Source organism: Girardinichthys multiradiatus, chromosome 13, assembly GCF_021462225.1.
Source record: "Girardinichthys multiradiatus isolate DD_20200921_A chromosome 13, DD_fGirMul_XY1, whole genome shotgun sequence".
Lineage (NCBI taxonomy): Eukaryota > Metazoa > Chordata > Actinopteri > Cyprinodontiformes > Goodeidae > Girardinichthys > Girardinichthys multiradiatus.
The window spans coordinates 18,853,367-18,880,902 of NC_061806.1; the positions used below are offsets into that span (position 1 = coordinate 18,853,367).

General features: G+C 39.9%; 1 protein-coding gene across 2 annotated transcripts in view; it reads right to left on the reverse strand.

Annotated features, from left to right (window-relative positions):
* Positions 1-27,536, reverse strand: part of rftn1a (raftlin, lipid raft linker 1a) — a 51,976-nt gene that overhangs the window by 5,315 nt on the left and 19,125 nt on the right. For both annotated transcript variants that reach the window (XM_047383779.1, XM_047383780.1), the window contains exons 3-7: positions 12,528-12,711; positions 5,276-5,384; positions 1,967-2,711; positions 1,661-1,864; positions 526-635 (exon numbers count right to left, since the gene is read on the reverse strand). In XM_047383779.1, the coding sequence (XP_047239735.1) occupies positions 526-635; positions 1,661-1,864; positions 1,967-2,711; positions 5,276-5,384; positions 12,528-12,711 (1,352 nt within the window). The remainder of the gene's footprint in view (positions 1-525; positions 636-1,660; positions 1,865-1,966; positions 2,712-5,275; positions 5,385-12,527; positions 12,712-27,536) is intronic.

The window sequence follows — 27,536 nt, forward strand, 5'->3', positions numbered from 1 at the left end:
TAATTGGATGCAAAATTTTACGTTTTTGTAGTCTAGTATAAACCATCGGATCCAAACTGTCACTGAATAAAAGGTCATTGCTTCGGATGTTCAAGTGCAATCCAGTTTCCAATTCTTTGAAGAAACCTGAAGAAACCTTCAGATAAGAGCGATCAAATATCCACCCAGAAATAACCCAGAGGCTTTTTTGGTGGCTGCACAAAGTGGGTGTTTCTTGCCAACTTACTAAGGGACATCGTTCCAAATACTCTTAGAGGTGTAAGTCTATATTTGAGATAGTATGTATATTTCTGACCCTGTGTGGAAAAGAGAAATTTCATACTAAATGTACAAAAATACATACAATAAAATTGTGCATCCAATTTTTAATAACTATTCAAATAAAACGAAACTGTACATTTTGCATTAAAGAAGAAATTTAGCGTCAAGCATCTGCTTCAGGCTGCTTTTTTCTTCTCAGAACTTGGAAAAATTTGCCTCCCAAGTTGTAGCAACACAAAAACCAATAGAGCATTGAAAACTCACATCTATAACAGTCCACTGCTCAACCACGATGGCGTCATAGGAGGTGTCTGTGGTCTCCTCCGCAGAGCTCTGAAAGATGAAAATGCTATCCACAGATGAAACTCCACTGTCTGGAAGCATGCAGAGTCACAGACAAACAAGAGAGGATGTAAGTGATTCAAGCCGAGTGCCCATACTCTCACTCTTAATCCAAGTCCCATTTAGATTAAGCCTGCTTCATTCATGTGCAGCTGGGCAGTGACTTGTGAGACAAGTCATGGACTTTAGGCCTATGACACCAAGCGTATCATCCATTATGCAGCAGGGATCTTAAGAGTTTAAGAAGATTTGCTCATCTTGTCAGACTCTAAGTCAGGCAAAATCCCCAGGTTAGATTTAGATGGTATTGGATCTCTACCTTGAGGCTGTAATAATGAATAAAATCTGATCAGAAATAAGATTTAATCTGCCAGCGATTTTACCTATTCTGTCAAAATAATGCTACATCTTGATTGGGAACTAGGTTACAAGTATCACCAATCTACAGCGCCTTGCAAAAGTATTACAGTAAACAGCTTCAGCAGAACAATAACCTTACAACCAGGCCTGCATTGAAATGGTATAGATCAAATCATGTTTATGTGTTAGAATGGCCCAGTCAAAGTTCAACTGGGAATTTGTGGCGAGACTTGAAAATTGATGTTCACAGATGTGAGCCAACCAATATGACTGAACATGAATTGTTTTTGCAAGAATTGAAAAATTCCAAAAATGTAAACTTGTAGCTATATTTGAGTTCAAAGGTGGTTCCACAAAGTGTTGACTCAGAAGAACTAAATACAAGTGCACGCCACACTTTTCAGATTTTTATTTGTGTAAAAACATTTTGAAATACAATGCATCATGGTCCTTCCCCTTCCAGTTATACACTACTTTGTGTTAGTATGTCATATCCAATCCTAATAACATGCACTAAGGTTTGTGATTGTAACCAGGCGTAGAAAAGTTCAAGGGGTACGAATACTTTACCAAGGCACTTTACTCAACTATTTTGCGATGTGAAAATGTTCTTCTGGTTTAAAGCATGACTTTGCATGGAACTTAACAATGAACAGAAAGTGTTTGAAAATCATCACATTTACTACGTAGGACAAACCATGCTCATCGGTGAGGTGGAAAAACCCATCAATGAGCTGTGCTCCGCTGCTAAAATGCTGAGTCATGTGGTCGAGCCAGTTTGCATCAACGTCTGTAATCGCCTCCGCCTCCTTTTGAACATGAAGAGGCACCCTGAGAGAGTAGAACCTCAGGGAGGTGTCGGGCTCTTCTGTGTGGTTGTACAGTGCAAACAGCTGCATCCCTGCAGACACACAGGCAAATAATCAGAAAAAGTAAGTAGAGAGAAAGCCCTGCTAATGGGCTTGTCGAATTGGGGAACAAAAACAACCTTCTGCTTACTTACTAGCCTGCGCCGGTGGTGAGGTTGAACCCATGTCATTCCCAGAATTCTTCAGCCTGATGTGGTTGTTGTTCTGGGTTGTCACGCGTCTTTGCCCATCTGCGTGAGTTGAGTCAGATCTTCTGTCATGGTTACGATCTAGCTCTGGAGAGCTGAGCCAGCTGTCTGGGCTGGAAACCCTCGTTTCCCTCTGTTTGGAGAGGTTTAGATGTTTCTCTCTGGATGCAGTGAAGTGCTGTTTAATCTCTTGTAATTTACACTCCTGCAGCCTTGTTGTGACTGCTGTTTCTGGTTGGCTGAGACCTGACCATTTCCCCTGGACATCTGCTGCATTGTGAGAATCAGGTTTGATGTGACCACGAGGTTTATGGAAGTCCTTGGAACCAGTCTGTGAGGTTATTATTTTATTACCAAGCTCCTCTGGGTTATGAGGGACATTTACGGTGTGTTTTAGAAGGCTGAAGTCTGGTTTTCTGGAAACCGACAAGTTTAGGTCCTGTTTGTCCTTCTCCACACTCTCATGATCCATCTCTAGTGATTCACAGCAACAGAGATCAGCATCTTCACCATTCGGATTCGGTCCTGTCGGGCTCGTATTGGTACTGAAAGGCTGTCGATGTATTGGTGACGGGCTTGAATGCAAGGACGACAACTCGTCTGCGTCCCAGTGCCCCAAAAAATACGGCCCTCCGCCCGGCTGCTGGAGAAAACCCACAAACATCACCCCTTGTTCTGCCACATCTTGGATCTGTAAAACAGGCACACTTTTAATAATTAATGGGTTACCTGGTATATGGAAATCTGCATAGGTTTTCCCTTTGTTTAAAGGAGGTGGTCCTTTTCCTCTTTTCACCCAGTTCCCAAAGGAGTTCCTCAGGATTTTATATTAGGACACCTGCTTTGTACTGTCAATAAAAAATAAACATTGTGATTATTTTTTCCAAGACCATAAGGCTCTGCTGGGCTGGTGGGTTTTCAAAATAATGCTTGGCTGTTCACTTGCTTATGGTGAATATTATTTGTAGTTATTCTGCGTTTTGTTTTTTTTCTTTGTGCGAAAGGGCGTGTTTCGCAGCAGCACAAATGAATTTGCTGCGTCGGCTGCTTTTATTGCAACAAACAAAGCCTAATTTACACACAAACAAAGGCTGTCGGACGCAAGGTGGGTATTCTTCATAATACCATCCCATCTAATCAACTGCAAAGATCAAATATTCAAGTGACAAAAGGACCTCATTATCTGTACACATTCATGTGGCACGTGTGTTTGCTGCCCCCTCCCACAGAGCTCCGGCTGTTAATTGTCAGTTGATATTTGGGCTGACAGTTTTAGGCGGACTCAACAGGGGGGAGAAAATCAGATCGCCTGAACTACCGTGGAACAATAATGAGGCCTATCTTCCCCTATCACCCACTATTTTTGACATTTCACTCATCCATGCACACAGGTTGCAACTCTGAACTGGTTTCTCCAGCAACCACGAGCACAGTTTACAGACACCAGCACTGGTTTATCTGATCAGTATGTCCAGAGGGACGCTAGGAGTGGGCAGGCTGGTTTAGTACTGGAAAAACATAAGTATAGGATTTCAAAATGCACACTCGAATCATGTGTGCATCTCTCTCTCTGTCTACATCTCCTTTGGTTCTTATCACAAACTTTCTCTGGCAGCTTGTAATCTGATTGGTTATTCATGTCACGCTGCCGGAGCCTATCACATTATGCTCAGTGATGTGCATTTCCATCCAATCAGGTTTTCCTTTGTGCTCGCTGGGTGTTCAGATGCAAATCTGTTCAATAGAGCACATTTTCATTTCCCAATGTAGTGCTGCTGCCAAATTCATGAGCAGAGACACTGAGAGGAAGTTTAACAGCAGATACAGGACTGTGCAACACCTTTTTGTTACAAGTTTCCTCCAAAGACTCAGATTTGTATTTGTTTAAAGGTGTCTTAAAGAATATTTCTTCATGCATTTGCAGCTTTTTCAATTTATCTCCTAAACCTTGTTTTAGCCATTAAACTAAAGATATCAGCTGGGGAACATCTGGGACACTCAATGATTTTTGTGGTCACCTACTAATCTCTGGGGATCTGAGGAAAGGTTTGCCTGACTTTTCATCACAAGATATGTGCTTCACAGTTGATATGAAGTTAATTTCCTGGAATATTGCATTTGGTTTGTGCCAAACATGTTCTCTGATTTATTGTCCAAATAATTCAATTTCAGGTCTCCCTTATAGTGCATGGAGCACTACACATTTTTTTCATAGTTTTCTAAAATAATAACTTAGTTTTCAACTAATTTAGAGAATTGTTATTAGCTCCCTTTTTTAACAAACAAAATGAACTGGAACTTGGCATCAAAATAAAAAAGTTTAACCTTTGGCATCTTTATTAATCTATTTTAAGACATGGATGTTTGCTAGTCCTAAGAATGTTCTTTATCATTAGCCATAGCCTGACCCCTCGCAAAAAAACAGACATATTGCAAACCCTACGAATAACTCCTAAATATCTACTCGATGCTGAAAAAGATTCCACTTCGTGCTTGTCAAAACTTTTCTTTTTGGTCCTTTTTTTAATTTATACAGTAAAAGAAATTAAAACAAAGTGTGCCTTTAGATCAGGGTCCCTGGAAACAAATGACCTGAAAGTGCAATTTAAAAACTTTTCTTAGTACACTGTCAATTATATGGTGACGCAAGTACATGTGCGTGTTAGGAGGCTTTTTTATGCTAGAATGAATCATAGGCCAATGTTGAGCGGCTTAACTACCAAAAGAAAAATCTAAAAATGTCTGGAAAAGAACTGGAAAACAATGTTTAAAACATCTTGAACATCATCATTTTAAAGGACAACAAGAAAGGCCAAAGCACAGCTTAAGGAAACGAGGGGCTGGTGTGGCCTAATTTTTTCCTGAGGTGAGTGAGTCACTAAAGATGCGATATTACTGGGTTATTAATGCAAAATTTGAATAGCATTTACAAAAACTCTGTAGCAGTGGGAGATACAGTATGTGCAGTATATGGCACTGCACAGCTGTGATGCTCATTCAGCAGAATTCTTTAAAATGTGCAAAAAGTGTAACTGCATATGCTACAGTATCTGGTGCGCAGAAAAGTGATGCTGGAGCTTAAAATAACAAGGGCAGTGTTATCTTCCCACGCCTTTGTAAAGCAAGGCAGATGCACAATAGGGTGCTAGTGTGAAGTTTTCAGAAATGCTTTTTACTATGATTCAATAAAACAGGGAGACAATGAAAAATCAAATAAACCCTATGTATCATGACTGTGCTCGTCTTTGAACTGACCTTCTTAACATAGTTCTGGATGGCTTCTGGGTCTGCAGCCTGTTGACTGGCCACACAGACCTCCGTCTCCAGGCGGTTTCTCGCCGACCACAGCTGGCTTTTCTCTGGACTGTGAGGTTAGATATGAAAAGAAGACAGCCATGAGTCATTTAGTTCAGGTCATATATGGTCTTATTTATCAACAAATGTCAGACATGCCAGACCAAAAATACTTTTAACATAATTTTCTTCTCTTCCATCATGTTTCATCATAACTACAGTAGTTGCAGCACATCACCCAGTAACATTACACTCTAAAGGAGGCTTGACTCTAAAGATTCTGGAAGACATCGTCAAGGTTCACTACTTGTTGACCCAGAATGATCACAGCAGAAACTTAATGTCAAATTTGATGGAAGGGGAATTTTCCATTTAAGAGCAGCACCCATTTACCACAGGCACAAAAACCTTATTAGAGAGGAAAAAAAAAGGAACCAAATTTCCTTTCGCTCCCACTGCAAGGCACCATCATGAAAGGCACATTCAGATACGCCTCTTCAGATTTGGATTGAGGTCAGAGGGAAGGCCGTAGTAATATCTTGCGCTCTGAGGCGTGAGTGACATTCTCAGCTAGATTTGAAACAGTAGATCCATCTTTTTTCTCTCTTTCATTTTTATGATTGGGATGAAAGGGATGGTGATGATGGGGAGATAAAACGCAGTGCAGTGGGGACAAAGGGGGGCGATCTGGACATAACGGGAAAAAAAGGTGTGTGTGTGTGCGTGTGTGTGTGGGATGGCCACTGAAGGAAACAGATAAAAGGACGGGGGTCTCTTTCAGGGCGCCGTTCCCCTCTGGCGAGCTCTGGTGATGCAATCAGCCGTCTCCACGGTGACAGGTGCCAGGAAGCAGCAGGACAGCTTGGCAGGAGGGGCATCAGAGGAGCAGCCTGGCACGTATCTGTGTGCTGAGTGTTTGAGTGTGCATACAATTCTAATTAACACAATTTACATTTCTGTCCAAAGCTGTTAACCAAACAAATTAAATCTTTTGACTGTAAAAGGAAAGTTGCACAAACAACATCAAATCTAGGTATAAAATCCCATATTAATCACCCTTCTTTTTTACTGGTTTTATCACAATGATATCTGTCATGTTTAGAATGGTGTTAACGTCTTTTAGTATGTTTTAAAAACAGCAGGAAATGACTGTTTTACCAAATATAGAGGACAAAAGAATAACATGTTTAAACGTATTATAGACAATTAGAAGTGTTTTCATCTGGATAAATTAAAGCAAGTAATCTACCCATTATAGCTTTGGAACAATTGAAAGTTACCAACAACAAATGGTTCCTCTTTTCAATGTTGGCATTGAAATGATAAACAGCTGTTGCACATTTTAATAAAACTTTCTAATGAACCAAAGTGCTGAACAGCACCATAAAAGAGATGCATTCAACCAGAAGCACAATACATGCATTTTGTATAATAACTCTAGTTGATGTATCACACTGGTTTCAAGGGAAAAGAGTTAAAATAGGTTTTCAAATTAGATTTAAAAACAGCCATTGAAGGAGCCTGCCTGATCCAGAGTGGCGAGTTTTGGACCTGCAACAGCAACAGCTCCGTCACCTCTCCAATTTAATCATGGTTTTTAGAATTACAAGAGCATCTGATCCACTGATCTAAGAGAGAAAGATAGGATGCACGTATGTAGACGTTCTGACAGGTAAGATGGAACACAATCTTTGGGGGACACATACCAAAAAGACTTTAATACGAGTTTTAAAATGAACTGGAATCCACTAAGTAGATGCTTTAACTGAGATTATGTGCTCCTGCTTGATTGTGCCAGGTAGAAATAAAGCGGCTGCATTCTGAAACAATTGTAGGCGTTCAATACAATACTGGCTGATTCCCAGAGGTGGATCGAACAGCCAAAATGTATACCCAAGAGTAGCACTACTTTAATATATTTATACCCAAGTAGAAGTAAGAAGAAGTCAGAGAAATTACTCTAGTAAATAAGTACTGTATTTGTTTAAACAGGTACTTCAGTACTGAGCAATTGTCTGATTATAAGATCTGATTAAATAAAAAAATTAAATAAAAAAAACTATGTAATCAGACCCACAAAAATATTAAATTATTTGCAAACTCTGCTATTTAGAAGAATAAAATGAAAATAAGTGAAACATAATTATCATTACAAAATATTGAATTCAGGTGGAAGAAACACACATTTCCAAATCAAATTTTTATAACTAACTTTTTACAAATATAAAGCTTGTGAAACCAATGCTTACAGAGGTTAATGCATGTGTTAGAACAATGTAACAGATTTCCAGTGACAATATATAATGTTTACTGTATATTCACTTGACCTCCAAACTGTACAGCCGACTCAGCAGACAGAAAATAACATCAGACCACGAAGCTTGAGAACAAACAAGAAGTCTGACTTTAACATAAATCAATACGTTTGTTCTTCATTTGGTGAATGAATTAACATTCTACTAATAGACTCAGGGACAGTTTTTACAGTAGAGCTATAACTTATCAAAATGTCACTTCATGGAAGTGGGCCATGTGCAACACACAATCAATTTGGTTTTTTTTTCTGATTTATGGCTGCACTATTTATGCACTGTGTTTTATTCTGTACATCGTTTTTGTTATCTATGCACCTTACATGGGTCAGTAGATCAATTTGGTTCTACTACTACACTTTATATGTACAATTACAGTAAAAATGTATCTCATCTTATCAGTGAAGTGGGTAGGAGTGTTGCTTCAAAATAATATTTTTTAAGTAAAAGTACAAAGTATGGTGCAAAAGTACATTGATATGAATAACAGAATAGGCTTGATTTTCGGTAAACTGAAGATCATTCCCGCAGACGCTCGTCTTCCAAATTTTCAAGTTCCTTCAAGTTGTACAAGAAAGCTGAGTCAGTATTTATCCATATTTATCCAGCCTTACTATCTTGATCTCATCTAATGTATGGAGGACCAGGAGAGTCACTGAAAAAGAAATACAACCATTTCAAATTTAACATTTAAATTACCGTATTTTCCGCACTATAAGGCGCACTTAAAAACCTTTACTTTTTTCAAAAAATGACAGTGCGCCTTGTAATCCGGAGCGCCTTATATATGGATCAATTGGTTAATTGGTTGATCCATACTGGTTGTACACGGCGCTCTGTCAAAATGTTTCAGTACGACTGGTAAACTACAAAGCCGCACCGCTTGCAGCATTACGGCTACCGTAGTCAGGGGTGTCGCCGAAGTAATAGCGGTAAACACCTGTACTGTGCTTACTCCTAGTCCAACACCACTTGTGTGTGTATAACGTTTGAATGTACTGTTGCAGGAATTGCCTGAACTATATGTGATTAGAAGCTCAGTGTGTGGGGTGTATGTTTCGTGTGTGTGTATGGAAGATGTTGACATTACTCCTCCGGACAGAGGTGGCGCTGTGTGCTGCCGTAGCTGAGAATCAAGAGTGAAGGAGTGACGTCGGTATTATTGTGTGTGTGGGGTGGGTAGAGACGGCGACCGGAGCAGCGGTGTATGAGTCTGTAAGCCCTGTGTTTTTACGTGCTGCAAAGTCATTAAAAAGAACCCCGAATCTGGTCAACAACTCAGTGTTTTGATGCTGTTTCTTCATGCTCAACTCAGCAACGTATGAGTGAGGGAGTTAACCCCGAGGAAACTAGTAACTTCGGCCCTGGAGAAAGCGTCTCCCCTGTGTCATCAGACTACGGTCAGGGGACAGAAACAGGAAAGGTTAACAGTACTAACGTTTGATTTAGTGCATCAAACTGTTTCTTTTACGTGTTTACTGAATCAGGGAAAAGTTCCCTTTCACGTTTTAACTAACGTTTGATTTCAACTTCAACTTCATAGACTCCAATGCATTCCTAACGTGCGGTTGGTTCTATTCAATAGAATTCTATGTAGAGGAGACCTTACCATGAGAGTGAATGGAGTTATCAGAACGCTGGTTTGTAGTGTATTAATAAAGTTTGACTGACTGACTTATCTGACATTTTTTTTAGCACAGCTCCATCTAGTGGATGCATAACGCAACCCCAGTCAAACGTTTGACAGCTTCTATTCTATGCGCCTTATAATCCGGTGCGCCCTTTATATGAAAACAGTTCTAAAATAGGCCATTCATTGAAGGTGCGCCTTATAATCTGGTGCGCCTTATAGTGCAGAAAATACGGTATACAATTAGAAATCCAATTTAAAAAGAATTTTGTAATTACACATTTTAAATTAAATTACTAAAGAGGAATTGTAAATTGTATTTATTAATCCATTATTAAATACTGCAATTTGAAAATGTATTTCCAAATCCTATTTCTGAATGGAGATTTACAAAACACAATTCAGAAATCTGATTATAAATACCTTTCCTTATCAAACATTTAAAAAGGTAATTCCTTTTTCCATTTCCGCTTTCTTTTTCACCTTGCATTTTCAAATCCTTTTTGCAATTGCATTTTCTTTTTACTTTACCCTCTCCATGTAGCATTTTCGTGACCCTTCTGGTCCCTGGGAACACTGAAAACAAAATTAAACCAATCACAGTTGCTCCTTGGATGTAACCGGCTCTCTCATTGGTTAGATAGCCAACAGTGTTGTGATCCAAGTGTGGCTGTCTAACCAATGAGAGAGCCAATTACATCCGAGGAGCAACTGTGATTGGTTTAGTTTGGTTTTCAGTGTGCTCAGGGACCAGAAGGGTCACGGAAATGCTAAATGAAGAGGGCAAAGTGAAAAGAAAATGCAATTACAAAATGGATTTGAAAATGTAAGGTGAAAAAGGAATTACCTTTTTAACTGTTTGATAAGGAAAGATATTTATATCAGATTTATGAATTTGGTTTTTTAAATCTCCATTAAGAAATAGGATTTGAAAATACATTTTCAAATTCCAGTATTTAATAATGGATTAATAAATACAATTAACAATTCCTCTTTAATATTTAAATTTAAAATGTGCAATTAGAAAACGCTTTTCAAATTGTATTATTTGAATGTTAAATTTGAAATGGTTGAATTTCTTTTTCAGTGACTCTCCTGGTCCTCCATACTAAAGAGCTTCATACACAAGTATTTTTTATTGTGTTTGTAAACTCACAGTGACCCAACATTTTCCATCATTTCAGGTTCAGTTTACACCAATTCCTCCTCTTTAACAGAAATAGTTTTACACATTTACAATGAATCTTTTAAATACTTTTTCCATGATTGTTTTTGTACACTGCCATCACTGAAGATAAAAAGTTGGATTTTTCAAAAATGTTTTTAATTTTACTTATAAAGCCGATTGCTTGATGGATTCACCTTGTTTGTTAAGAAACTTGTTGTTAACCATGTATTTTCATTTTTTTGTCATCGCAACCAGCTGTGTTGCAGTGCTAACTGAATTTAACTGAAACAACTTCATATCCAGTTTCAGCTGTGATATTTTGTTTGTAATTCTGTCCTTCTCTATAACAGCGCTTACAGGTAAGTGATAAGCAGTACAGTAAGCAGCTCTGCTTATGAACAATATGATGTTCTCTGCTGCTGCATCTGTCCTGCAAAGGTCCTCGTTTGTTAATTTTGATGTATGCTTAAATTCACAGCGATGCTGAAAAATAAACTCCTTCATGTTCAGGTTTGAAGCAGAAGGTTTTGGTTGGAACTGACTGTTACTTACAGCTGCTCCAGATGTTCTCCACTAGTTCCATTTGAAGGACTTTAGAGTCTCCCATCATGCACTGGGGTTACCATGATACTGATACCACCATGTTTTACTGTGTATGGCATTCCTTTAGATGTTGTGCAGTGTTATTGTTGCAATGTTCAGAACTGTGGCCTAAAATTTCCAGTTTAGTTTTATCAGACCTCAACAAATTTTGACAATTACGATTTGAGCCAATACTAACCTGAAATTCCTGCAGCTCCTTCAGCATTACTGTCAGGCTCATAGAAACCTCCCTGACCAGGTTCCCTCTTTTCATTGGTTATGGAAAAAACCCCAACTATTGTAATGTCACTGTTGTTTGGGACTCTTCTCCTGACTGATACCTTTTTACAACAAGATTATTTTGATCCTTTCTAACCTCTCTGCACACAGTGGCTTTAGCTAAAGGACCCAAATAAGCAAATATCAAGAAAATCCTGCAAGGAGATCTAAACTTTGTGTAAAAGATTCAGATTCAGAAGAATCAGATTGACAATAATTTAGAGGAGCTGTGTTCCCAAGAAGACTGAATGCTGGAACTGAATCAAAAGGTTGTTCAAGTATAGTAAAGTAATTTAAGCGTGTGAACCCTTGTGTAACCAAGTAATTTCAGTTTTTTTTCCCTCTTCCCTTTGTTTTTCAGTTAAATATTTCAGTATATATGTGACATTAAAGGTGGAACAATTTTTTTAATCATTTTATATTGTCTATTTTTTGTACAAAAACCTGGCATTTTAACAGGGACTTTTTATATCCACTGTATCCCTGTGTTTCCTTCTGTATTCATTTAGTGTCATTCCCCAGCCAATCCTTCAGTTATCTCTAACTCCCTCCTTTCCCTGCAGCTGCAGCCAGTTAATCACTCACCTGTTTTGAATCAGGTTTTCAACTTTGAGCCCTTGAGTTTTTATGTCATACTCCAAGTGTGTTTGTGTTCCAGTTGAGATTCCTTGTCTTTTAATGATTGAATTCACTATAATAATAATCCTACGTCAATCTTGCCAGGGGATTGAATCCTACACCACAAGAACCGTTCCTGACACCTGCAGGCACCAACATCTTGCCCAAATCTTTCTGCCTATATGTTAATTTAGGTTAGATTCGTTTTTAGAATAAAACTTGAGATAAATACATCCCAAAAGTCAAACTGCGGATATAAGAAAACTGCAGATTACAGTTGAAATACCTACACAATGTAGCCATAAGTTGTACACGACTGACAGGAGTGAAAGAACAGGGATAAGGAGCTAAACCAAGCTGTTTTAAGAGGCTGAATCGCCCACAATGAATTTTACATTAACAAAAGGAGGTGAGGAGGCTTGTAATAATGAGTCTCTGTTGGCTCACGTGTCAAAACAATGAAGTCACACCAGCAGGCACCCTCTAATTGTTAGCTAAATCTGGCTGCAAGCTAATCATCTCATTTATCTTAATCAGCCCACAGTGGTGATATTTACAGTTCAAACTACTTTCTGAAGCAGAGGTGGTACTGATGCTGAAAACGGGTGTGTTTGATCCGCTCACCTTTGTGTCTCTCTGACTAACACGGCTCGGTGGAGCTGGCGCTGGATGTGAGCGTGGCGAGGGCCGCAGGGGTGGACAAAGGGGTGAACCGCCACCAGGACGAAGCCCTGCGCGTACAGTTCCCTGACCTGAACCGGCAACTCTCTGATCGACGACAGACAAAGCACAGACGAGACGGGCACCTCTGTGGGGAGAACGGGTCAAAACAAGGAGGGGGAGAAAACAACAGGGTTAGGCAAGTAGGGTTAATGGGAAATATGCATGGTCAAAACAATTATGGGGATGCATACAAAAGACGAGGCAAAAAGCTGGAACACAGAGCAGGAGGAGGGAAGAAAAAGAGGGCCAAAAGGCACAAAGGAACAAAGAGAGAGCACGTTTCATTATGATAATTCCCCATGAACAACACATGGCATCTTCACGCTAAATCTGAAACCAATTACACCAGAGCTACGAGCCTGAGTCCTCACTGTCACCGGCAGCCTGGTTTTTGGAAAACACACGCTTGCAGAGATTGATTTGAATCTACACCCATCCATATTAATGCAGGAGAAATTTAGCATGTTAATGCCAACACACACAGACATCAACTTACAGAAGGTTGGGAGACAATCCCATTACCCTATTTGTTTGTTTGTGTGTGGTATCAGCAGCACACGTGAGTGCAGACCTGGTCCCTTATTACCAAATATAATGGAGGGAAAGCTTAGTGGAAATGGTTAGGGGAAGCTTATCATAAGGAAACAAACTGTCACAGCAAATATGTTGATGATGGTGAGAGAGACCCTCCTGGGGTCAATGTATTGTGATGATATAATGCTTTTTGTACCGTAGCAAGCTTTAGAGGGAGCACATTCAGATGCTTAGAAATTTGTTGGTGCCCCTGGTACAGATGTGTTGAAAGCCTTAAAAAAATTCCTCTTTTGTTGCAAAGCACATAATCTCATATGGAAAGATAAAGAAAAATCTGGTCTTTAATTCAAATGTATTTATTCAGTAAGGAAAAATGTAAATTTTTAAGAAATAATTGTTTTAACAAAATCTGCACTGGTATAATAACTGGTACCCTTACTCACCCCACAGATTTTCTACTGAATTCTGCGTGTTGATTTTGTTTTTAATAAACCGTTTCTGTGTTCATTTTTGTTTAAAAGCTGGAATTTCAAAAAGTTCATGATGCCACATACGCCAACAAGGTTCCGAGAGCATCTGGAAGAGAAACAGATCCACAACATCGCAAATCCTCCCCTGTTCATAACAGTGGGCATGAGGAGCTTTTTCACAAATTAATTTGTTTCATTCCAAACGCAACTGGAGTGTCTGCTGGCAAAAAGGTCAAGCCTGGACTCATCTGACCAAAACACAGTTTCAGTGAAAGTTCCCCCAATGTGTAGTAAACTCACATTTGCAATGGTAGTACAGAAAAGGCTTTTTTTCTGGCAAACAACCAGTTGGCATGAATATAGCGTTTAATCGGTGAAATCAAGAGACCAGTCTTTGGCCCCGTTCTCAAAAAGCTTTGGTGATTTGTTTTCCACTCTGCTTACTGTTGAGGCAAGATTAATACGGCTCCTTCTCCAGTCTTGTTTATATGTTCCTGTAGAATTTGACCAAGTGATGAAAGAACGAGTGGAAGTTGAGTGCAGATGTACAATGCTGGTCTGTAGAGAGAAACCAAATAATCCCAAAAGTCTTCAAATTAACCAAATACAATTAAAATAATAAGTCAACACAGGCTAATGGTTATGGATCTCTAGCATTTTCTGCTTGTAAAGGCCTGAACTCCTACAAAACAATCCATCATTAACTGGCATTTAACCACAGCAGCAAAGTTACTATTTAGCCAAAATATTGCATAAAACATAAAACATTTTCCCCCTTATAAACGATACAGTTCATGGCGGATTATATGATTGTGAGGTAGGTCCTCCTGCAGCTAATTATCCCCAAACCATGGTACTTTCACCTCCATGCTTCACAGTTGGTTTGGTTTTTTTCTTTTCAGAAATGCAGTATTTGGTTTGTGCCAATCCTGTCCTCTGTTCTGGTGTCCAAATAATTCAATTTGATCAACGAACGATATTCCAGAAGTTCTGGTCTTTCACTATGTTTTGTACTATGTTCTGGCCTTCATGTAATTTTTGAGATGAAAGGTTTCTTTCTTGCACTCCTCCCATGAAAGTTAAACTTCAGTCTCTTCTGAGTGTACAGGCATGGACTTTTATCAACAGAAGCAAGAGCCTGCTGGTGCTCCTGTGAGGAGATTTTATGGTTTTTGGAGACTTCTAGCACATCATGGCCTGCTCTTGCTGCAAGCTTGCTTGGACGACCAGACCTGGGCATGTCGGCTTTTATTTATTTTTCATTTCTTCTACATGTAGAGCAATTTCTTGAAGTGAAATGGTTGATTTTTTTTAGACCTCTTTAAATGTTCTACCAGACTCACAATGCAGCCATCATGTGGACCTGATGTAATATGATGTCTGCATGTCATTTTAGCCAATTGAAGAGAAAGTAAATGTGATGACTTCTTAATTTATTTCTCACCAAAAATAGTTTTTCCTTTTATTACATTTTACAAAAAGTTTTAAAAGGTCTTTTCTTCAGTTTTATTTACTTATACTGAATGAATGTTCTCAAATTAAAGGTGGAATTTTTCAATACATGGGGTGCCAGTTGTTTGTGAGGATGTAAAATGAAACAGCAGCAACAAAGAGAAGAAGGTGTTTCAGTAAAAAGCAGGAATGGGGCTGTCGTTTTCCATCTAGACATTTGTCATCCTTCTCTGCCCAATCTCATTTGCATGGGTCTGGAGATGAGAAAATAACCTGAATAAATTAACCAGACACACACAAACCGCACGGACACACTTTCACACACGGACTGAGAGGAGGGGGTGGGGGTTGAGGGCAGGGGATCTTCAAGCCATCTCATTTTCAATTTGTTCATCATCTGGCATGTTCACTCATACACACAAATAAGAAGCTAGCAAGAGTGTTAGGATACTTGCACATGAGGACACACTCTTCTGACTCCCTTCTCACTTAAACAAAGTGAGAAGAAGAAGAAGAAAAACATCGTTTTGGCATAAACGCTTGGAACGGAGAGAGCTTTTCATCAAGCCAACACTTAAACGGGTGTCTGTGGAGACTTATCTAAAGCAGTGGAGTGGTAATGATGATAATAATAACAGCTGGGGATGAGGGTGGAGAGCTGAGGAGTTGCAGAGTTGAAGGTGGGATACGGAAGGTGGAGGGAGTGGTGGTGGGGGGAATAGCAACGATCCTGTCACTGTAAACAGTCATTAGCTGTCATTAGCTTTGCTCGGCTGGAACTCATCCACCGACGAGACACAGCCGAGGCTAATTCAGCCGAGACATCCAGAAAGTTATTAGGGTGCTATACGCAGCGCTCAAGGCTGGAAAGCGACTTCATTTATACTGTCTGCCGCTGTGGGATTTAAAGAGGGAGGCTGCAATCCCTGCTCCACAATAGGAGCATGGGAATGGCTCAGGGCAGGATAGCTGGCTGCAGTTTTATTGAGCCAGCAGTGGAGGCCAGGGGAAGATGGTATTAGCAAATTGTACAAACCCAGTGTGTATTTAACCAACCTGGAGGTGATGATGTGGTTTCAAGGCTTTAAAGCTGGGGGAGGACAGGGAACACTCAGCGCATTTGTGAGACATAGCCAAGGCTGCATTGTCTGACGGACACAGGGAGCATCAGAGCGGCTGTTCAGCTGTTGATCTGTGATCTTCTATTTTGGTCCGCAGCAGCAGCTCTGACTACATCACTGTCACACAGCGCACTTTTTGGCCCCGGCTTTCACAAGATGTTTTAGGGGCCTTCGAGACAACTTCAAAGGAGTTATTCATTCCCTTCTACTTTACAAATGTTATGTTTTTAAGGCAGTACACTGCAGTGCAACTACAGCACAGTATCTCTGCTAAGCGTGTATGAACCATCTTTTCTGAACGTGTAGTCTGCACGCATGAGAAAGCCAGAGTTTCCACAAAGCCTGCTAGGTGATGCAGGCGGATTTACTACTTACACCCTTTACGGCTTATCCCTGTGCTTGCTGGAGGTTCACATTTATTTAAATAGCCTTCTAATGACTTGCAGAGGTTTTACAAAAGGGTGCATGCCAAAACAGTATCTATAAAATAATCAACTTCCCAGAAGCCAGGAGCTCCCTCCTGGTTTGGGAATGTGGGCAAAAGCTACCATAGTTTATAGAGATGCGCCACTCGGCCAGTGAAATGCTGACAAATAAGAAATGCTTCTCCCTTTCTGGAAACCCACTAGTAACTCCCACCATTTTCAGTCTGTAAATGCATTAACCAACAGGCTGTACTTTGATGTGCTTGAATAAAAATTCTGATATAGTCTAGGGACACATGCTTTGATTCATAGATGGGGGTAACCGTGTTATTACATCATTTTGTGTTGGATTTAAAACTGCTACATCCATTAAAGAACTTGAAGCACATTTTTGCTTTTATGGAGAGTCGCAGTGATAATTTGTAGCACTGTCAGCCATGACTGGTGACCAGCTGGTTGGAAACTCGAACATTTAGTTTTTTTTTCCCATCAGATAACGCACCGTATGTTATTACCATCAGGTCAGGCTGTCAATGACACTTTATGGTGCTGGAGCGCTGTTACTGAGGGAAACAGACTCAGAGTTAGCCATTTTCTGTATCAGTGAACTGTTTAACACAAAATAAGGTTAGATCAAGCAGAGATCAAATAAGCTATTTAAAAGAAAGCCGTTTTCTATGACACGCTGATACAGGTCTGCGGGTAATTCAGGCTGTGAGAGAGCGAGAGAGAGCAAGGCTTAAAGAGAATAACAGAAAGGCTGCACGGAGTACATCAAAGTTGCTCTTTTTTAAGCTTTTGAGCTTTGAACCCCTGTTTATAAGGGCAAATACTGGATTTAGAAAATGTTGGCAGGTGGAAAATCACAGCCAGCCTGAACCAAAACATTTATTGTTTGTCTAATTCAGGCGCCCCGATACGGCCTTCACAGGCTTCTTATCAAAACATTTCTCCTGGATGTTCTGTAAATACGACTTGCTGCCCCAGCAACCCCCCTCATCTGTGAACTGAACTGTATGGCCTTTGATAAAACTTCCATCTCTTTTTCAAGGACAATGGCACCTTGGTCAGTGTTGACAGTCTAACTCTTTGCACACATGATCATACTTAAATATTGGCACCCTCACGAGTACACCATGCCCCTGCAAAATCTTTGCTTATGTGTGTTGCTTTCCCATGCTCCTTATTTTTACCTAAATGTGGATTTCATTTTTTCTCCTTTTCATAGATTTTTAGATTTACCAGTGAAAGGAAAATAATACTAGTTTCTTAAAAATTTGAACAAAAGCTGTTTTTACACCAGTGACTCAGCTGCCTTAGTTAGAACTCAGTGATTGCTTAGTTAAATTTCAATGGATGCAAATGACTGTTATTATTGGACTACAACTGCATTATACCAGCGAACCCAAGGATCATTCTCTCTTAGCACAAGATGCTTTCCCCTACATAGAGGACTTAATGATATAATTACCTCTTTAGAAAGACTGGTTTAGAACCAGCTCTTATCAGTAAAACCTAAAGGATTATTAATGTTATCTGTATCATTGTAACGATGGCCAGAGATTTTTAGATTTCTCAGAAGGATTCATAGATTTTTAGATTTCTTAGAAGGATGTAGTATCATTTGATTTGTTTTTGTGTGTCTGTATACAGGGGTTGGACAATGAAACTGAAACACCTGGTTTTAGACCACAATAATTTATTAGTATGGTGTAGGGCCTCCTTTTGCGGCCAATACAGCGTCAATTCATCTTGGGAATGACATATACAAGTCCTGCACAGTGGTCAGAGGGATTTTAAGCCATTCTTCTTGCAGGATAGTGGCCAGGTCACTACGTGATACTGGTGGAGGAAAACGTTTCCTGACTCGCTCCTCAAAACACCCCAAAGTGGCTCAATAATATTTAGATCTGGTGACTATGTAGGCCATGGGAGATGTTCAACTTCACTTTCATGTTCATCAAACCAATCTTTCACCAGTCTTGCTGTGTGTATTGGTGCCTTGTCATCCTGATACACGGCACCGCCTTCAGGATACAATGTTTGAACCATTGGATGCACATGGTCCTCAAGAATGGTTCAGTAGTCCTTGGCAGCGACGCGCCCATCTAGCACAAGTATTGGGCCAAGGGAATGCCATGATATGGCAGCCCAAACCATCACTGATCCACCCCCATGCTTCACTCTGGGCATGCAACAGTCTGAGTGGTGCACTTCTTTGGGGCTTCTCCACACCATAACTCTCCCGGATGTGGGGAAAACAGTAAAGGTGGACTCATCAGAGAACAATACATGTTTCACATTGTCCACAGCCCAAGATTTGCGCTCATTGCACCATTGAAACCGACGTTTGGCATTGGCATGAGTGACCAAAAGTTTGGCTATAGCAGCCCGGCCGTGTATATTGACCCTGTGGAGCTCCCGACGGACAGTTCTGGTGGAAACAGGAGAGTTGAGGTGCACATTTAATTCTGCCGTGATTTGGGCAGCCGTAGTTTTATGTTTTTTGGATACAATCCGGGTTAGCACCCGAACATCCCTTTCAGATAGCTTCCTCTTGCGTCCACAGTTAATCCTGTTGGATGTGGTTCGTCCTTCTTGGTGGTATGCTGACATTACCCTGGATACCGTGGCTCTTGATACATCACAAAGACTTGCTGTCTTGGTCACAGATGCGCCAGCAAGACGTGCACCAACAATTTGTCCTCTTTTGAACTCTGGTATGTCACCCATAATGTTGTGTGCATTTCAGTATTTTGAGCAAAACTGTGCTCTTACCCTGCTAATTGAACCTTCACACTCTGCTCTTACTGGTGCAATGTGCAATCAATGAAGACTGGCTACCAGGCTGGTCCAATTTAGCCATGAAACCTCCCACACTAAAATGACAGGTGTTTCAGTTTCATTGTCCAATCCCTGTATGTGTTTAGTTTCTTTGTGATTCTATTGTAATTGTATGTACAGCGCTTTGAGTGTCTCGTTACTGAAAAGCGCTATATAAATAAACTTACCTTACCTTTTTGAGAACATGAGTTTATAAATGACCCCTGAAGACTGCAGTTTTAGTAATACTAACAGCCCTAAGGTCACTGATAGCCAATATAAGATGCTAAAAATATATATTTTTTTTCTGCTAACAAGAAATTTGGGTTTGAAGCTCTTTCAAACCAAGATTGAACTCAAACCAAGACTGAAAGTTCTTTTAGAATACCTTGGCCCAGTGACGACAATGCCCACTGACTGCTTGTTTGTCAGATTAAAAGTACCTTTTGAAACAAACAACTTTTAAGCCCACATTTCTGTATTATCTTTTTTGTTATTGGCCTGATATAATGTAATCTTAAATGCTGTGCTTTTGTTAGCTGTAAGCAGTAAATCATAATAATCAACAGAAATACAGGCTTGAAAACATCAGTCTGTGTGTAATTAATCTATGTGTTTCACATAGTAAATCAAGTTACTGAAATAAATTAACTTTATACTAATATTTGTTTTTTTTTTATATGACTGTATATTCTAGTTCTTAAAGAGAAATCTGAATTGAGCGCAATTAGTACACGCACTTCAAATTTTTACAAAAACCCGGCGATTGGAAATAGGCACTGAAGTTCTGTATGGTGCAATTCCCCCTTTTATTGTAAAAAAAAGAAATGAAATGGTTAATTTTGGAACTGCTAACTTCGACATCAAAGAAAACCAGAAATCAGTATGGGCTTTAATAGTGTATTGTTGATTATCTGACCCTTAGAGGTCTGAAAATTGTCCCAGAGAAAGCATCAGGTTCACAAAAGGAACTGACAAGAAGAAGCAGGAGGCTAAAAAAAGGGTTTGTTGAGGTGAGAAAACACAACATTATGCTTAAAGGCACATGCATCACTGATGTACTTGTGAGGCTGCGAAATTCCAACCTGGCTCACTTTTGACACAAAGCAACACTCTGCTGTCCTTGATGGCATTATCTCAAGGCTTCATGCCAAAAAGACTGACGCTCTCTAAAAATCACGCACAAATATGACTTGAACTTAGTGAGATTGACAGCCTTTCAGCGAAAACTGTTGACGTGCTGTGCTCACCCTGAAAAGTGTGTCAGGCAATGCAGCTGTCTAAGACTGATGGATCTGTGCAATGCCACATTCATCACACATATCCCAGAAGCATGGATATATATCATAAAAAGTTGGAAGGAATTTATCACTGTTTGCCGACAGAGGAGACATCGATCTTATGATTTCTATTAGGAGCACGTATGCCGACAAATACTCTTAGAATCGGAGCACAACTACTGCATTAAACCTCACACACATACACTTCTGTTCTAAATAAAGTCATCCAGACACACAAACACACACACACACACACAGCTGAGCATTAGATACTTGTTATAGGTTTTAATGAGCTGAGTGGGTCTCTGTCTCTGCAGGACAGAAGAAAGTCATCAGCAGAGTTCAGCTCCTCGCTGCTTCCAGACACGGGCGTCAGTCACACTGCATCACACTTAACTTCCCTCTTCACACATACACCGAGTCCTGACTCCCACTCGTTCATCCTCACACCTCTTTCTCTCAACTTCTCCTCTCCTCACGCTAGAGATGCTCGCCCCCTCTCCTCTCCTCCCCGATCCGATGAACTATAGCTCACTGCTTTGGTTTTTCATGTGCTGCTCTGTTACAGTACGCTGATGTCATTCCACCTCTCTTTTATTTCCTCTGTCACTCTTTTCCATGTCCTTCTTTCCTATTCAAGCACTCCTGTCTCCTTATTCCTGCTGTTCATGATTTCAGCATAGTTTTGAAGTCTTGGATAAAAAGTCAAACCTGGATGTTTGAGTTAATACTGAGCATTCTTGCTGACATGTCACAGTAACCAACTGATCCAGCCACTGAGTTAATGATGATCCTAGTACGTAGAGTACGGTGGCCTCAAAGAGACACACAAAATCAGTGTGCAAAAATCACTTCTTAATGACAAAACTTTGTAGCATCACATTTGTGAGTTCAATGTTTTTTGTGTTTAACATAATTGCTGATTTATTGAAAATGAAAAATGCAACATATTATTGAGCACGCTTATTCAATGAGTGGTGTCCCATTACATGAAAAAAATAGCAATTATCAGCATCCCAAACAATTCCTGTAAAATGAATTTAACGTTTTTTGTGTTTTTGTCCCTGTTTTAAATTGCTCAGCCTGTCTGGTTTTTAGTCATCTGTGTCTTCATGTTTCCCTGGGGAAAACATATGATATGACACAAAAGCCCATGTCTTTTACTAGTTACTCATTAAAATAGGAAACAAGAGATATGCTGTTTAAGCTTTTAATGTGTTTTTTCATAAATCAGAAAATGACTACAAGAAAATAGCTACTGGCCTAAACCTGCATATATTTACAGTCTGTGCAGGAATTTTAATGTTAAAAACAACTGGAACTGTTGCAAATAAGAATGGAAAATGACTCAGGTTTATCTTGCCACTCACAATGAGCAGGATGATAAGATTCTTTATAAAATACAAAAAAACTATAAAGCTTAGAGAACTGCTGAAATGAAAGGCATCTTTGGTCACCAGAACCATGACTGGATGACATCTAAATGCCCACTGGCTCTTTGGGAAGCAAGTCTGGAAAAAAGCCTTATGTTTGTCCTACCATCACCAACATAAATATTTGGATTATGCTAAATGATGCTGCCTGGAACTCTAACAAAAACCACGTGGTTTGGTCTGATGAGACTAAGATTAAACCTTTCTGGAGCAAACAGTCTGGATGAGTCTGACATGAGACAAGGGATGAATATGTGAAACACTTCATGCCCACTGTTAAGTATGGTGGGAGATCTGTGATGCTGTGGGCACATTTCTCCCTAAAAGGTCTAGGGAATGTTGTTGTAGTGAATGTCATCATGAACTTTCCAGGAAATGTTGGAAAAAAACAATCTGGTGGAGTCATCGCTGAGTAGAATAATACACACAATAAGAAGTAATAAACACATATGGCCGAATCAATACGGAAGTGGTCCACCCTGGCCAAAACCAACTGTTTTCTATGACTACCTCCCAGAACCAAATCCTGTAAAAATAAACCAAGGCAAGAGAGCAGAGCATAAGAGAGGACTCTGGAGGATCTAGAGAGATTGTGCAAAGAGGACTGCTCACAGATCCCTTTTCTCTGTATGCTCCAATGTTGTGAAATATCATACAAGATAACTTAGGAGAAGTGCTGTTATATCAACAAAATGTAAGGGGGGCAATAATTATTTCCTAATATTAATACTAATGGTTGGATGTTTCTAAAAAAATTAAAGTTGAAAATATGTTCCTGCAATAAAAGTTGCATTTTTACACGTCAGGATTGCCCATATTTATTTCTAGTGCCCAATCAGCAAAATTTTTGAGCGTGTGCACCATGTGCAGAGGCTAAAGTCCTGGTCGCAACTGTCCTGCTGCATGTCTTCCCCTTCTCTCTCCACCCTCTTTCCTGTCTGATTACTATACAATAAAGACCACTAGTGCCAAAACATATATAAATATATATATATATATATATATAAACAATATCAGTTGCACCGATAACACTGACATTACTGACACAAACAATTACAAGGAAGGAAATGTCCTGAGTGTGGAAGATTCTCCCAGAACACATGTAGCTAGTTTTCCGACATGAATGTCCCAGCTGAAACGGAGACTCATTGGACCTGGTGACATTATTTCAATCTGTGTTTTGGGTGAGTCTGTGAGAGTTTCAGCTTAAGGTTCCTTTTCCCATAGCTGACAGGAGTGGCAACCTTGTGTGATCTTCTGCTGCTGTAGGTCCATCTGCGTGACGGTCTTCACTTTTTATAGCCCATTCTCTGTAAACCTGAGAGAAGGTTGTGCATGAAAATCCCAGTAGATCAGCAATACTGAAATACACCAACCAGACCGACCGATCTGGCATCAACAATCACGTCATATTCAAATTCACCCCTTTCTTCTCCACTCTAATGCTCCCTTTAATCTTTAGCAAATCATCTTCTACACATCAAGATCCTACCCTCTGATTGGCTAATTCACACCAAGTGAATGACTTTAAAATTATGTGCTACTGATTTAAACTTTGCATTAGATTGAGAAATTTTATGATCATTTACCTCCATAATTCATTGCAAACAATCGACTGCCAAGAGAAATAAACTTAAAAATAAACTGAAATAGAAGTAGGACGTCTTTTAAAACACATTTTCCTTTTTTAAATTGCATTTTTTTAAATTGCAGTATGATCTTGGCTTGATGCGCTGGTTTTGTCCACAGATATTGTGACCTAAGCCTGAGGGCTCCCACAGTGAGGTAGAGCAGATTGGTGATCACAGAGTAATAAGACTGTTGAGGAGAATTAGCTGTTGGTTTCAGGTCATATGATGGGATGGCCCTCGACAAATAAATGAAACTGTCCGAGTGTGAGCCACAGGGCAAATGCCTGAACCATTCAACACATTTCTCCTCATCCGCCTAGAATGCACCACAGGGTTGCTGTGACCTGTTGTGAGTAGACGAGGCTTAGTCACGCAGAAATATTTCTCAACTCAAGCATTGCTGGAATTAAGGTTAATAAAACAAAGACAGAGTCCAGAGCATTGGCTGCATTGTTTCATCACTGGCTTGTCAAAGGTCAAGTTGGGGAAACCCACAGTTTTCCTCCTCATTCAGAGCACAAAGTGGCTCATTCTGGGAACACAATTTAGCTTAATAAACAGGCATCTCTTCTAGCATATCTCACAGGGGCGCCTGTGAGGAGATATTTGTTTTTCTTTGCTGTGTAGGAGTCATCAAGTCACACTGGCAGGGAAAAATAATGCCATTAATGAAAGCCAAATTGAATTAAAGCATGGATTTGACCATGGGTTTCCTCAATGTCATGGGCTGACACAGAGACTCCTCTATCTGCCTCTTACAAACACACACACCCACACATGCAAGCAAGCACACACATATATACAAATAATCCCTTTGCTGGGAATGAGGTCTCTCAATCTCTACAAACAATCAGATAATCCTCCAGGAATCCTTTACTTCTCTTGGTCTCTCTATCACAGATAGAAAGGAGGCAGACATATACCCATTCTCAATCTCACACACACACACACACACACACGCACACACACACACGTTCAATTCATAGTAGCTGCCTTTATCCTAAAATATAGTCTACCAATCTTAAGCAGCTCAGGTGGCATCGGGGAGTTTACCATATAAATGACCTGCCTGTCTGCTGGAAGATAAAACTTACTCTGTTGACTGAGTGCCATAAAGTGTTTTGTGTGAAAGCCAATGAACCAACCTGGCTGCTTGTGTGAACACTATGTGTGCCTGTGTGTGGTCTCACTCTGTTTAATTTGTGTGTTTGTTCAAACCAGTTGATCTTTTTTTTTCTGTCATTTTTAAAACCTGTTCGGGGGAAATATAAATGATAGACCAACATAAAGTAGTGCATAGTTGTGAGGTAGAAGGGTTTTATTTTTATTACTAAAAATATGACGAGTGTGGTGCATTTGTATTTGGTCTACCAAAGTCAATACTTTGTAGAATCATCTTTTGCTGTACTTACAGCTGCAAATCTTCTGGGCTTTCTCTGCCAGATTCACACATCTAAAAATACATCAAACTTCAGACAGATTTGATGAAGAGCGTCTGTGAACATCAATTTTCATGTCTTCCCACAGATTTTCAATTAGAATTATGCGTAGACTTTAACTGGGCCATTCAAACACATTATGAGGCTTTGATTTAAACCATTCCGCCGTGGCTCTGGTTGTGTATTTATTGTTGTTCTCCTGCTGAAAGGTGAACCTCCAGCCCAGTCTTAAGTCTCAAAAACCCCACTTTTCTTCAAGGTGTGTCCTGTTTTTAGGACTCCATTCATCTTTCCATTAACTCTGAGCAGCTTCCTTCTATGCTGAATTACACATACAAGTGGGCAATGTTTAAAAATTAGATTACTTCTGGAGGCAATTGGTTATGCTGGACTTCAATGAATGGGGCTGAAATAAAAAAACGACAACCACACTTTTCAGTTATTTATTCTTCCACTTCGTCCATTTAGGGTCACTGAGGTTTAAAGTGAAAAAATTGAAAAGTTCAAGAGGTATGAAACTTTTTCAAAGCTCCTGTATCCGTTATCAAAAAAGACAAGTGGCCGTCATGTCTTTGGTCTGTTTTTGATCAGCGCCATCATTCCGGACTGCCAGAATGATGGTGCCAAACAACAGGGCTGGCTGACAGCGAAGCCGACTGGCATTCGGACTGCTGCCATTTGGCTGTGGCGTCGTGCCTGCTGTCTGTTACACTGTTGCATTTGAAGCTGCATGTAAATGGGATCTGAATGAGTTTCTGGCACCTGCAGCTTGTGAGGTGATGGAGTGCGCTGTGTGGGATTGTGGAAACAGTCAAGCATGAGAAAATATTTTTTTTTTTACAAAAATAATCCTTCAATCCTTTTTCTTCCCCCCTTATTCTGTCCCTCCTGTCTGTTTCTTCACAGACCACACCAGCACAATGGGAGAATTGGTATTTTTAGAATCGAAGCCTCAAGAGGATTCTCATCAAATATATTCAAGATGCAGTGTGCTTAAAACGTATTCGCCCACGTTAACTCAGTTGCTTTCCATATTTGCATTCAAATACAAACAAAAGCAATCCCAGAGCCGGCACCTTTAAAACGCACCTTAGCTTTGGTGTCTTGTCGTTGTGCGAGGGAGTTGGAGGGCATTGCTATGGCATGCATAGTATAGCTGAATCTGAGAATTGAGTCTTTGAACTCTCTGCAACACTAGCTGTACAGAAACACAACTTCAGCTTTAAAAGCCACTTTCTGGCCCTGCAGATACTGAGAGGACTACACACACACACACACACACACACACACACACACACACACACACACACACACACACACAAAACAAAGGCTCTGTATAGCTGTTGACCTAAACACTTTTAAGGAGCTGAAGGCAGAATAGCGGCTCTGGTTGTAAGAGGAAGGCACATGATGCAAAACAGATTAAAACATATAGTCATGTTTTAGCTACAAAGTAACTGAACAAGGTGTGTGATTTACTTGTGTGGAAAAAATGTGAAACCTCCTCCAGACTGGAACTGGGACAAATATGAAACAGATCAGAATGAAGCTTGCCCAGAACATGTCAGAGGCAAAGATCTGTCCTTTTTTTCATTGGAGCTGTGTCTGAAATTCCTCCACTGCTCATTAATTAACTTCATTTCAAAAGGAAAAAGAAGTACATGAATTTAGAACATTGAGAACAGAGAAGTTTAGAAAGAGACAAAAAGGCCAAATTGCTTTCATGATTTAAAGCTTCATGCTTTAAACAGTGTCCTGCAGAAGTATTCAGAACCCCTTGAACCTTTCCGCTTTCCCTCACATTACAGCCATGAACTTCATGGTAATTTATTGGGATTCCATGTAATAGAACAACACAAGGCCATGCATAATTGTGAAATGAATGAATAATAAAACATGGCATTCAAAATTATTCATAAATAAAAGTCTGAATGGTGTGGCCTGCATATGTTTTCAGCCCCTTTCTTTCTGCTACTACAAAGTAAGATCCAGTCCACCTTTGAGTAATTTAATATTAACTCTGCTGGCCTGTCCTGCAAGGGCATCAGAGGTTTGTTGGAGAATATTAGTGAACAAGCAGCATCAACTCTGACAAGGTCCCTGTGAATCCTGAAGAAAAGCATTCTCGCATCCTGTAACTCCCACAATGATTTTCAACGATCTTAAAACCTTGGGATATTTGTAACCTAGCCCCGTTTCAACCTGGTGTGTTACGTGGTCTTCAGCAGGGGTGTCCATAGTGTGGCCTGGGGGCCATTTGTGGCCCTTGTAATGATTTTGAATGACAAATATTAGGCCCTAT